This window comes from Chiloscyllium punctatum, chromosome 1 (genome assembly GCF_047496795.1).
Source record: "Chiloscyllium punctatum isolate Juve2018m chromosome 1, sChiPun1.3, whole genome shotgun sequence".
NCBI lineage: Eukaryota > Metazoa > Chordata > Chondrichthyes > Orectolobiformes > Hemiscylliidae > Chiloscyllium > Chiloscyllium punctatum.
In genome coordinates, this window is record NC_092739.1 from 15333065 (window position 1) to 15346915 (window position 13851).

At 44.3% G+C, this 13851-nt stretch overlaps 1 protein-coding gene across 1 annotated transcript in view; it reads right to left on the reverse strand.

Annotated features, from left to right (window-relative positions):
• The window catches only part of tma16 (translation machinery associated 16 homolog), a 48324-nt gene extending 35039 nt beyond the window's left edge, over positions 1-13285 (reverse strand). The window contains exons 1-2 of the mRNA XM_072571999.1: positions 13212-13285; positions 3378-3487 (exon numbers count right to left, since the gene is read on the reverse strand). Coding sequence (XP_072428100.1) covers positions 3378-3487; positions 13212-13214 — 113 coding nt within the window. The 5' untranslated portion in view covers positions 13215-13285. The remainder of the gene's footprint in view (positions 1-3377; positions 3488-13211) is intronic.
• Between the last annotated feature and the right edge of the window lie 566 nt (positions 13286-13851).

Below are 13851 nucleotides of genomic sequence, written 5' to 3' on the forward strand. Positions count from 1 at the left end.
ATCCATAGCCTGGTTCCTAAATCTAAACAAATCTAAACGGCCAAGGTATGAGGTGTAAGTTGGCTGCCATAGATTGGCTAATCTCATTACAGTGCCATCATTGACAAATTGCTAATAACTATGGAACAATTGCATGCATTGCAACGGTTGTATGTTCCTTTCAGGTCCAAAATTAAAACACAAGTGGCCCAACCATGGCTAACAAACAAAATTGAGGACAGCATTAGATCTAAAACAGAGTCATAAAACATTGCTAGAAAAATCAGCAAGCCTGTGAACTGGGGGTAGTTTATAACTGAGCAAAAGAACACCAAGACATAGATTAAGAGGGGAATACAGAAATGAGAATATACTTGCATGAAACATAAAAGCAAACTTCAAATAGTATGTAAAAACTACATAGGTTAGAGGATTAGCACAGGTATAGTCTGAAGCTGGAAAATTGAAAGCGGAAAAGGAAATAGCACAACAATTTAATAATTTCACAGAAGACACAAATAATTCCCGGAGAAGAAAAGGCCTATTCAGAAAGGGATAGTGATGGAGATTCCTATTGGTTAAAACAAATAGTGGAGAAATTAACAGATTGGAAGCTAACAACAGGCAGCATCGAGGAGGCAGGGAGGCTGCAGAAGGATTTGGACAGGTTAGGAGAGTGGGCAAGGTGGCAGATGGAGTCCACTGTGGGAAAGTGTGAGGTCATGCACTTTGGTAGTAAAAACAGAGGCATGCACTACTTTCTAAATGGGGAGAAGATTCAGAAGTCTCAAGTGCAGAGACACTTGGGAGTTCTAGTCCAGAATTCTCTCAAGGTAAACTTGCAGGTTGAGTTAGTATTTAGGAAGGCAAATGTAATCTTTGCATTTGTTTTGAGAGGACCTGAATATAAAAGTAGGGATGTACTTCTGAGGCTCTGTAAGGCTCTAGTCAGACCACATTTAGAGTATTGTGCACAGTTTTGGGCCCCATATCTCAGGAAGGATGCAATGACCCTGGGAGCATGTTCAGAGAAGGTTCATGAGAATGGTCCCAGGAAAGAAAAGCTTAACATATGAGCTTAACAGTTTGAGGACCCTGGGTTTATAATTGATGAAGTTTAGAAGGATAAGGGGAGATCAAACTGAAACATACAGAATACTGAATGAACTGGCCATAAGTTTCCATTGATAGGAGAGACTAGGAACCGAGGGCATAGCCTTAGAGTAAAGGGGAGACCTTTTAGAACAGAGATGAGGAGAAACTTCTTCAGCCAGAGAGTGGTGAATCTATGGAATTCATTGCCACAGAACATTGTGGAGGCTAGGTCATTGAGTATATTAAAGACTGAGATAAATAGGTTCTTGAGAAGCAAGGGGTTCAAGGGTTACAGGGAGAAAGTGGGAGAATGGGTTTGAGAAACTTATCAGCCATGACTGAATGGAAGAACAGACTTGATGGGCTGAATGACCTAATTTCTGCTCCTATGTCTTATGGTATAATGGTTTAAATATCCAGGACTTGAGAATCTACATCCCAGGGTATTAAAGCTGACCATTTGAAGCAATGCTTATCATCTTCCAAAATTCTGTAGATTCTGTGGTACAGTCTCTGCAGCTTAAAGGGCAGCAATGCAACCAAGGTTTTTAAACTGCAGAAGGGAGTAAACTGGAATTACAACAATAGCAATGTTTCAGTGTTGAATCTGTCATGGGTGGCAAGGTTAGCTCTGCTGCCTCACAGTGTCAAGGACTGGAGTTCAATTCCAGCCTGAGGTGACTTACCAGCGTAGAGTTTGCATATTCTTCCTCTTCTTCTGTGTGGGTTTCCACCAGGTCCTCCAATTTTTTCCCACATTCCAAAGATGGACAGGTTAGGTAGATTGGCCATGTTAAATTGCCCCATAATATCCAGGGTTGGGGTAGGCTGGGTGGACCAGCCTTGGTACATGCAGGTTACAGGGATATGATGGGTGCCTGGGTCTGAGTGCAATGCTCTTCGGAAGGTCAGTGCAGACTTGATAGACCAAATGGCCTCTTTCACACTGTAGGGACTCTATGAATCATCTACAGTTTCCTTACAGCAGTACTTAACCTGCATTATCTTCCCAGGTCTGTTCCCAACAGCACTCATCTGTCTGTTGGTCTGTTTGGAAAACAAGCTGCAGTTCAAAGGTCAATTCTCAACTTCAGCTTTTAATTGCAAACTGGAAAAGGAAAACTTAAAGTGATGGTCTCAACACAGAGACCAGGGATTCTGAAGTGACGTACTCATGGCCAATCTACTCAAAGCCTGTCCACCATCCACAAGTCAGACATGTACTGGAATAACTTGCATGGATAAGTGCAGCTCCAACAGTCAAGCAGCTTGACAGCATCCAGGAAAAAGTAGCCTCATGGACTTAGTCTTGAGCCACCATCTTCAACATTCATTAGCCACAGGTACTGACTGTAGCCAACCAGACCATCGTTGCAAAACTTGTGACAAAGTATCTAACATTAGTTTTGATTCTGTTATTGGACAACATTTGCTTAATTTGTTTCTCTTTATTCATTCATGGCATGAAGGCATCACTAGCTAGGCGGCATTTATTGCCAATTCTTAATTGCCCAGAGCACAATTGAAACTCAGCCACACTGCTGTGGGTCTGGAGTCACATGTCGGCCAAACCAGGTAAGGATGGCAGTTTTCTTTCCCAAAGGACATTAGTGAACCAGATGGGCTTTCCCGGACTATTGACGATGGATTCATGGTCACCATTAGACTAGATTTTTTAACTGAATTCAAATTCCACTATCTGCCATGGCAGGGCTCGAACCCGGGTCTCCAGAACGTTAGCTGAGTCTCTGGATTAACAGTCCAGCGATCATACCACGAGGCCATTGCCTCCCTGACAGTCAAACAATAATTCTGATATTTAAAAAATTAACGACAACTGATTTGCAGTATGGTGTACTTGCACATACTGGAAGCTACATATATCAATGTACAAGAGAGAAAGAGCATGTGCACAAACTGCGTCTGTTTCAACTCAGAAAGATGACAGTTATTCTTTGCTTCATTTCTCAGGGAAATGTCTTGTCCGAGTCCTTTAAAAGACTAATGAAAGGTCAAGGGATTGCTTTTTCTAACTAATATAATATCTTTCAGATAATATTCCATAGAAAAACACAAGATACCTTCTCTCAAAAATTTTGCATGATAAACTTTAACATGCCCAGCATCAACTGCAGTTTTGGTATAGATAAGGTACGCAATTTTCAGCAAGACAGTGAGGTTATTGATTAACAGTCCCACATATGAAAGAGAAACTAGGAAAAACACATTTGATATTTAAAAAATGCTTACTAGTGTTTCACATAACAATCTCTTAATGACTTCAACACCACACAATTACATACTTGTCCTTTTTTTCCTGTTTGTGCGTTTCCCGAACCATCTGGGCAGCCTTCCTACTGTACGGATGGATAACTTTATGTTCTGGCCCTTTCTTAGCCTTTGGTACTTTAGGCTATAAAAACACAAAAAACACTTTAAATTAGCAATGATATTTCAACTCACTCAAGAATTGTGAGGGTCATTTCGAGTCCTCAATTTTGGAGGTATTTCGTATGCCGAACAGACTATAATCGGATCAGATCTTCTGCATAAACTCAACATCGTGTCGTGATAACTTGTACGATTGCTTTATCGTACATCAGCCAGAAAAGAAAGCTCTTGTTATTACAATCAGACAATGTATTGGTAATACTGTGCATACTGGATGACACCATTTACAATGATGCACAGTGCAAGAAGATACTGCAAAATTCAAAACAATTAACTGGTTGTGAAAGAGTAATTACAGCTAAAATGTATCTGTCTCATTGTTTAGTTGGAAGCAACAAAATAGAATGATTAACCAAGAAGCAAATACAAACAGGTTACTCATTCTGCAAATAAGTAGTTTTACACAACACTAATGAAATTCCAATTAATTTACTTTTTAGCTAATGTAATACTTCAGCACCGAAAACATTGCAGCTCTTTTTCATCAGCAACTGACAACAATCACTTCTCTCCCTCGGTGGGTCTCTCCAGGCCACGTTACAAATAGTAGCGGGCAAAGGAAAAAAAATGGGACCTAACAAGCCAGGGCAGTCCCCCTTTAAACGTCTCTCTCCTTCAGCCACTTTCTGCCTTGTTTTTAATACCCCAGTGACCTGCCTGGAGCTGCCAGCCAGTTTATCACGAGTGACGTGATTTCGAAGGAAAATTAATCATCACTCCTCTTTTAAATCCTTGAGTTCTCCAAGAACATTCAAGATGACCAACTCAGAGAAGGCAGCGACACAAAGCAGTGAGAGGGAAATGGTGGTGCTGTACATGTCGTTAACCTCATAATTCAGAAGGAGCCAATGTTCATGGTCTGATGACATGGGTTAATGTCCCAGCATCGCACCTGGTGAAATTTTCATGTCACTATTAACAAAAGTCTGGAATGCCAAGCTTGTTTCAGGAATGGATGCCGCTGGTGGGCAAGTTGTTGGAGGGAATCCTGAGGGACAGGATGTACATGTATTTGAAGAGGGAAGAATTGATTAAGGATAGTCAACATGGCTTTGTGCGTGGGAGATCATGTCTCATTGATTGAGTTTTTTGAAGAAATAACAAAGAGAATTGATGAGGGTAGAGCGGCAGATGTGACCTATACGGACTTCAGTAATGCATTCGACAAGATTCCTCATGGGAGACTGGTTGGCAAGGTTAGATCTCACGGAATACAGGGAGAACTAGCCATTTGGATACAGAACTGGGTCAAAGGTAGAAGAGAGAGAGGGTGGTGGTGGAGAGTTGGTTTTCAGTCTGGAGGCCTGTGACCAGTAGAGTGCCACAAGGATCAGTGCAGGGTCCACTACTTCATTTATATAAATGATTTGGACGCGAGCATAAGAGGTACAGTTAGTAAGTTTACAGATGACACCAAAATTGGAGGTGTGGTGGACAGTGAAGAAGGTTACCTCAGATTACAATGGGATCAGATGGGCCAATGGGCTGAGAAATGGTAGATGGAGTTTAATTTAGATAAATGTGAGGTGTTGCATTTTGGGAAAGCAAATCTTAGCAGGACTTCTACACTTAATGGTAAGGTCCTCGGGAGTGTTGCTGAATGAAGAGACATTGAAGTGCAGGTTCATAGATCCTTGAAAGTAGAGTCACAGGTAGAGAGAATAGTGAAGGCTGCATTTGGTATGCTTTCCTTTATTGGTCAAAGTATTGAGTACAGGAGTTGAGAGGTCACGTTGCGGCTGTACAGGACATTGGTTAGGCCACTCTTGGAATATTACATGCAATTCTGGTCTCCTTCCTATCAGTGAAACTTGAAAGGGTTCAGAAAAGATTTACAAGGATGTGACCAGGGTTGGAGGATTTGAGATGTAGGGGGAGGGCTGAATAAGCTGGGGCTGTTTTCCCTGGAGTGTCGGTGGCTGAGGGGTGACCTTATAGAGGTTTACAAAATTATGAGGGGCATGGATAGGATAAATATCCATGAAAATCCTATTATTCATTCATGAGATGAGGGTGTCGCTGGCTAGGCCAGCATTTATTGCCTGTCCCTAATTGCCCAGAGGGTAGTGAAGAATCAACCACATTGCTGTGGGTCTGGAGTCACAAGTAAACCAGACCAGGTAAAGATGGCAACTTCCTTCCCTAAAGGACATTAGTGAACCAGATGGGTTTTTCCAACAATTGATAATGGATTCATGGTCCTCATAGGTTCTTCATTCCAGATATTTATCGAATTCAAATTCCACCATGGTCATGTCATGGTCCACCATGGTCAAATTGTTGTTATGGTCCAGGTCGATACCAACAATAATCGGTAAAAAGGGGAAAGAATATGAGCAGCTGGAGGGTAAACTAAAAAGAACAACTGAAGAACTGTACTGGTGCTCCTTCCCCAGTGCTACAGTCAATGTCCCATGAATTCAAACCTATTTCTCCCACATCTTTGAGACTTGCTTCTTTAAATGTTGTTGACCCTGTGCCAATTAGCTCCTGGCTCAGGTAGAATTCTAGAGATTATCAACTTTTTAGTTGTTCTTTTTGATTTTGCACAGAGACGTGGCTGCAAGGGGATCAGGGATGGGAACTAAATTTACAAGGATACACATCCTATGAAGAGGACTGGCAGATGTGCAGGGGTGGGGTTGCCTTGTTAAGGAGAAATGAAATTTAAATTTATACCGTAAAGCAATATGGGATTGGAAGGCATAGAATCCATGTGGGTAGACTTAATGAACTGTAAAGGAAAAACAATTCTGATGGGAGTTGTGTGTGGTCCGCCTTGGAGGATGTGAGGCAAAATAAAAATCAGGAAACAGAATAGGCATGTAAGAAAGGCACATTGTAATAATTACAGGGGATTTTTATATGCAAGTAAACTGGGAAAATCAGGAAAATTGGAAAAATCGGAAGATCGCAAGACAAGGATTTGTGGAATGTCTGCATGATTTTTTTTGGAGCAGCTTGTGGTAGAGCCCACTAGGGAACAGGCAACACTGGATTTGGGAGCTTAAGTCATCCAGGATGTGATGGCCTAGTGCCATTATCACTCGACTATTAATCCAGACATCCATGTAATATCCTGGCCACATGCTAGATCCGTCTGATCCTATGCAGTATTTGGAACGGTGCTATTAAGTCTATATAGTCACTTCTTATTTCTTCTATCAAAGGATCAGCTTATATTATTTGCTTTAAATACCGATCTGCATCCTGTTGCCCTGATTTGTACGGATCCCCACTGTCAGTCATGTCTCCAAGTTTGGAAGCATTAAATTTTGACATCTTAAATCTTTACTTTGCAATCTAATGTACAAAAGAAAAGCAGTAGTCCAGGAACTGACTCTTGGGCAAAACCTTTTGCCTGTCACCATTCAAAAACTGCCATTTACTGCATCGCATTGATTTTGTTCTCTTCTATATCCAAATTGTTTGACCCTCTTCTTCTACAAACTCAATTTTTTTAAAAAAATCACAACTCATGACTCATATACACAAAGTCTGTTTTGAGATGACAGACTTTTTAAAAGTCTGTAAGAAAAGATTAGATTAAATTCCCTACAGTGTGGAAACAGGCTCTTCGACCCACCCAGTCCACACCGACCCTCCGAGGAGTAACCCATCCCTCTCTGACTAATGCACCTATCACTACAGGCAATTTAGCATGGCCAATTCACCTGACTTGCACATCTTTGGACTGTGGGAGGAAACCGCAGCACCCAGAGGAAACCCACACAGACACGGGGAGAATGTGCAAACTCCACACAGTCGCCCGAGGCTGGAATCGAACCAGGGACCCTGGTGCTGTGAGGCAGCGGTGCTAACCACTGAGCCACCGTGCCGCCCACTTGGCAGGTCAGCCAATCAAAAATGGCAACACCAGGTGCTGAAAGCTGTTCTTGCCCAGCCATGACTAGTAATACAAGAAGAAAGGTTGGAGCAAATTTATAGTTAACAGACAGAAACCTTTGATGAGATAACAAAGAGACTGGATGAGGACAAAGCTGCTGATGCTGCATATCTGGGCTTCCAAAACACATCTAATCAAGTGCAGCACAGGTCTATGAGCAAAAACAAAACTCCTGGTATAAAATGGAGAGTGGCAACATCAATACAAGAAAGGAAGAGTGGAGGTGTACAGTTCTTCAGACTGGAGGAAGACCTAGAGTGGATATTCAGAGGTTAGTGTTAGGACCCCTGCTCCAGATCTTAGCGTAAAGCAGGCAATTTCAAAATTTGCAAATGATACAAAACTTTGAAATATTGTGAATTCTGACAAAGACTGTTTAGAACTTTAAAATGATAGTTTATTGGAACAGGTGAACAAGCAATGGATGAAATTTAACGCAGAGAAGTGTGTTGTGATTCATTTAAGTAGGAAGAACATGCTCTCGCTTTCACCTGGTCCATCTCTGACTCCTCCCTTCCCACCCTTGACATCTCTGTTTCCATTTCTGGGGATAGGCTAGCCACCCACAACCACTGGCCCAGCAATTCCCAGTTACCTCGACTACACATCCTCAGCACCCTGCTTCCCTTAGAGGCAAATTCCATTCTCCCAGTTCCTCTGTCACCGTCACATCTGTTCTGATCACGCCAACTTCCACAAGGGAGCCTCCGAAATGTCCACCTCCTTCCTCAATTGAGGAGTTCCCAACAGTTGTTGACAGAGCCCTCAGCCAGGTCTGACCTACCACCTCCCCCCCCACTCCCGCCCTTACCAGTCTCTTCCCTCCTGTAACATTTGCCACCATTTCTGCTACATCTAGTGAGGTGCCACCAAAACATATTCCCCTCCACACCCTTGTATAGCAATATAGCAACTGTACCCACCAACACACCCTAGTCCACTCTTTCTCCACTCCCAACACACACACACCCCACCCCAGTCTCAGAGTGCCTTCCCCTGTAACTGCAGAAGGTGTGGTACCTGTCTGTTTACTTCCTCCCTGCCCAGTATCCAAGGGCCCAAACACTTTACCTGCACTTCACACAATCTAGTCTACTTCATACACTGCTCACAACGTGGTCTCCTCTACATTGGGAAAAAGAAGCCTAGACTGGGTGACCGCTCCTCAGAACACACATGTTCTGTCCATAAAAAACACCCTGAGTTTCGAGCTGCCTGCCACTCTAACACACCACCCTGTTCCCTGGCCAACATTTCTGTCTCAGGCTTACTGCAGTGCTCCAGCGAAGCTCAATACAAGCTGCAAGAACAGCACCTCATTTTCCTTTTGGAGTCCCTGCAGCCCTCTGGACCCAATATCAAGTTCAATAACTCTAGGTCTTGAGGTGTCCCATGTCCTTATCCCAACCCCCACACATCAGGCCTTATTCACATATAATTGGCTATTACACACAACCCATTGTTAGCTACCAGCTGTTCCATTAATAGCTATTCACACTTCTAGCCAGATTGTTATCCTCTCCGTCATCTGTCCAACTGGTTTCCTCTCTCTTTCAGCTTTAACCCCACCAACATTTACCCCTTACCCCCTCCCTCCCACCCTATCTTCTGCATATAAACTAACATTTTCCAATTTACCTTCAATTCTGAGGAAGGGTCACTTGCCCCGAAATGTTAAATCTAACTTCTCTGCACAGAGACTGCCAGACTTGCTGAGCTTTTCCAGCAATTTCGAGTTTTGGTATTGTGTGCAGTTCTGGTTGTGATTACACTTAAAGGGTGTGGAAGATTCACCAGGATATTGTCTGAGCTAGAGTGATTCAGCTATGAGTAGACCATATAGGATGGGGTTGTTTCTCTTGGGGCAGATGAGATACAGCACAGGAACAGGCCCTTCAGCCTCAAAGCCGGCATTGCCATATTTTCAGACTAAAACTGTCTTGACTTTCAGGATCTGAATCCCTCTACTCCCTTCCTATTCATGTATTTGTCCAGGTGTTTCTTGAATACTGCTATTGTGTCTGCTTCCACCACCGTCTCTGGCAATGTGTCCCAGGCACTCACCACCCTCTGTGTGAAATATTTGCCTCATACATCTCTTTTAAACTTCCTCTCTCGCATCTTCCTGTATTCAATCACAAGCTTATAAACTTCTATTAGGTTGCCCCACAACCTCCTACCATGTTCCAGTGAAAACAAACCCAGTCGAGCCAACATTTTTCATAGCAAAAATCCCAGTAAGCCTCTCCAAAGCATCCATACCTTTCTGGTAGAGTGGTGACCAGAACTGTACAGAATATTCCAAGTGTGGCCTGCCTAACATTTGATAAAGCTGCAGCATAACTTCTGTATCCTTATACTCAATGGCCCTTCCAATTAAGGCAAACATACCATAAGCCTTATTTACCACCTTATCTATCTGCACTCCCACCTTCAGTGATTTGTGGACCTACACACCTAGATCCCTCTGCATATCAGTACTCCTCAGGGTTCTGCCATTCACTATAAAATTGCTACCTGTACTTGACCTTCTAAGATGCTCACTCCACATTTGTCCGGATTAACCTCCATTTGCCATTTTTCTGCCTGCAACTGATCTCTATCCTGTTGTATCCTCTGACAATTCTCCTCAGTATCTAGAACATCACCAACCTTTGTATCATCTGCAAACTTATTAATTAGACCAGCTATATGTCCCTCCAATTCATTTATGCAGATCACAAACAGCAGAGGACCCAGCACTGATCCCAGTGAAACACCACTAGTAACAATGCTCCATTCCAAAAAGCATCCTTCCACCACTACCCTCTGTCTCTTATGACTAAGCCAGTTCTGTATTGGTTTTGCTAGCTCACCCCTGATTCCATGTCACTTCACCTTTTGTACTAGTCTGCCATGAGGGACTTTGTCAAAGGCTTTGCTGAAGTCCATGTAGACAGCATCTAACGCTTTTCCCTCATCAATTATCTTGATCAGCCCCTGAAAAACCTCAATAAAATCAGTGAGGATGTGACTGAGGAGTATAAATTTCTGAGGGTAGATACGTTGCACAGGGGTTAATAACCAAGTGCCATAGTTTTAAGATAAAGAGCAGGAGACTGACAGGGGCTTTTCGGGTAGAGTGGTCTCATGCAGAGGATAGTGGGAACCTGGAAATCACTGCCTGAAAGAGTACCCAAGGCAGGAATCTTCAGAATGTTTCAGAGTTATTAAGTTGAACTCTCGAACTTCTGTGGCATACAAGCTTACAAACCAAATGCTGGAAAACGGGACTGGAACAGATGGATTGATATACCTGGGTCCTCTTTAGTTTGCTATTTGAATAAATGATTTGGATGAGAATACAGAAGGCATCATTAGTAAGTTGCGGATGATGACAACATTGGTAGCATTGCAGACAGTGAAGAAGGTTTTCTAAGATTACAAAGGGATCTTGATCAAATGGGTCAATGGAGTGAATATGAATAAGGCACATGGATTTCAATCTGGATAAGTGCAAGATATTGTATTTTGGTGCAACAAACAAGCATAGGGCTTATACAATTAACGCTAGGTCCTTGGATAATGTTTTAGAACAGAGACCTAGGGGTTCAGGTGCATATTTCTATGAAGTTTGCATCACAGAGACAGGACGATTAAAAAGGCATTTAATACGCTTGTCTTCACTGCTCAGTCCTTTGAGAATAGGAGTTGGGAAGTCATGTGGAGGTTGTACAGGACATTTGTGAGATGTCTTCAGGATTACTGTTGAGAGTGTGTTGCTGGAAAAGCACAGCAGGTCAGGCAGCATCCGAGGAGCAGGAAAATAGACGTTTCAGGCCAGAGCCCTTCATCAGGAATCCTAATGAAAGGCCTATGCCTGAAAGGTTTGAGTTATAAAGAAAGGGTGGCATTTTACCCACAGGAGTACAGGAGGCTGAGAGGTGACCTTGTAGAAGTTTATAAAATAATGAGGGGTATAGACAGGGTTAATGTTAGGTATCTTTTCCCTAGGAATGGGGGGGGCTTCGTGTGTGAAATGAACTTCCAGCAGATGTGGTGGATGTGAGTACAATTACAATTAAAAGACATTTGAATAAATGGAATGAATAGGAAAGATTTGGAGGGATATGGGCTAGGAGAATGCAAGTGGAACTAGTTTAGTTTGGGATTATGTTCAGCATGGACTGTGCAGACCGAAGGGTTTCCATGCCGTAATGCTATGATGATCTGCACTGACACTATGGGTCAAAATCTTCGAGGAGAAAGTGAGGACTGCAGATGCTGGAGATCAGAGCTGAAAATGTGTTGCTGGAAAAGCGCAGCAGGTCAGGCAGCATCCAAGGAACAGGAGAATCGACGTTTCGGGCATCAGCCCTTCTTCAGGAAGTGTCAAAAGACATCTTTACGTACCATAAAGTCTCTACAACTCAATATTAGATATTCGAAGTCATGAGCAGTCAGCACAAAGTAGAAAGAAAAAGCTGTTTATGTTGGTGCAAGATCAGGATCCAGAAGGTGATTTCAGATTATTTGCAAAACAATAAGATACAGAATAGAGGGAGAACTAGCTCAAAAGTAGAGGGTGGTAGTGGAGGTGGTAGTGTGAACAGCAAAGGTTATCGCACAATGTAAGATGAAATGTCTGAAAACAAACCTTCCAGCTCAGTAAGCAAACTTACAGCCAGAACCTCAACCTGAGCTACAAATCTTCTCAAAACCTACTACGGTTATCTCAGAGTACCACGGGATCTTGATCAGAAGGACCAGTGGGCTGAGGAGTGGCAGATGAAGTTTAATTTAGATAAATGTGAGGTGGCTGCATTTTAGAAAGGCAAATCTGGGCAGGATTTATACACTTCACAGTAAGATCCTGGGCTGTGTTGCTGAACAAAGGAGACTTTAGAGTGCAGGTTCATAGTTCCTTGAAAGTGGAGTCACAGGTAGATAGGATAGTGAAGAAGGTGTTTGGTATGCTTTCATTTATTGGTCAGAGTATGGAGTAAACAAGTTGGTAGGTCATGTTATGGCTGTACAGGATATTGATTAGACCACGATTGGAATTCTGGTGCAATTCTGATCTGTCTAGTATAGAAAGCATGTTACAGAATCCCTTGTGAAACTTAAAAAGGTTCAGAAAAGAATTAGAAGGACGTTACCAGGGTTCGAGGATTTAAGTTATAGGGAAAAGCAGAAAAGACTGGTGCTATTTTCCCTGGACCATCAGAAGTTAATGGTTATAGAGATTTATAAAATCATGAGGGATGTGGATAGGATAAATAGGAAAGTCTTTTCCCTAGGGTGGGGGAGTTCAGAACTAGGGAGCATAGGTTTAGGGTGAGAGGGGAAAGATATAAAACAGACCTAAGGGGCAACTTTTTCACACAGAGGGTGGTGTATGGAATGAGCTGCCAGAGGATGTGGTGGAGGCTGGTACAATTACAGTATGTAAAAGGCATCTGGGTGGGTATATGATAGAAAGGGTTTGGAGGGATATGGGCCGGGTACTGGCCGGTGGGACTAGATTGTGTTGGGATATCTGTTGGAGTTGGGGTGTAGTTCCCGGACTGTGTGTCTCTATCTGTAATCACAATGTGGAGATAACCTTCACCACAGAGTCTGCAACCAGGAGGGGCAGCTCCTGCTGCCACAGTAACACACTCCACCACAATATAACATAATATAATACAATATAATATAACACAATACAGGAACTGAGGGAGCGGGAAGGAGTGACCATCCCCCATCCTTACACTTACACCATCCCCCACGCCCCACTCCGCCCCAGGGACACACTCACCATTGTGAAGCCGCTGACGGTACATCCGCCGGAAGGAGGTGTGCGCTGTCCCTTTCCTTCTCTCCGTCCCCCGACATCAACGGCCGGTCAGTGGGTTCCGGGGTCGGGAGGGGGGAGATGGTGATGTGAGGGCAGGGGGGTGGTGGGGTAATGGGGGTGGGGAGGGGGGGGGGGGTGATGGGGGGGAGGGGGTGATGGGGGGGGGTGATGGGGTGAGGGGGTGATGGGGGGGGGGGGTGATGGGGGGGGTGATGGGGTGATGGGGGGGAGGGGGGTGATGGGGGGGGGGGTGATGGGGGGGGTGATGGGGGTGGCGTGGGGATGGGGAGGGGGGGGGTGATGTGGGGGGGTATGGGGGTGGGGAGGGGGGGTGATGGGGGTGGGGGTGGGGGTGGGGGGGGGTGATGGGGGTGGGGGTGGGGGGGGGTGATGGGGGGAGGGGGTGAAGGGGAGGGGGGGTGATGGGGGGAGGGGGTGATGGGGGTGGGGGTGGGGAGGGGGGGGGGTGATGTGGGGGGGTATGGGGGTGGGGAGGGGGGGTGATGGGGATGGGGGGAGGGGGTGATGGGGGTGGGGGGGGGGTGATGGGGGAGGGGGTGATGGGGGTGGGGGTGGGGGTGGGGGTGGGGGGGGGTGATGG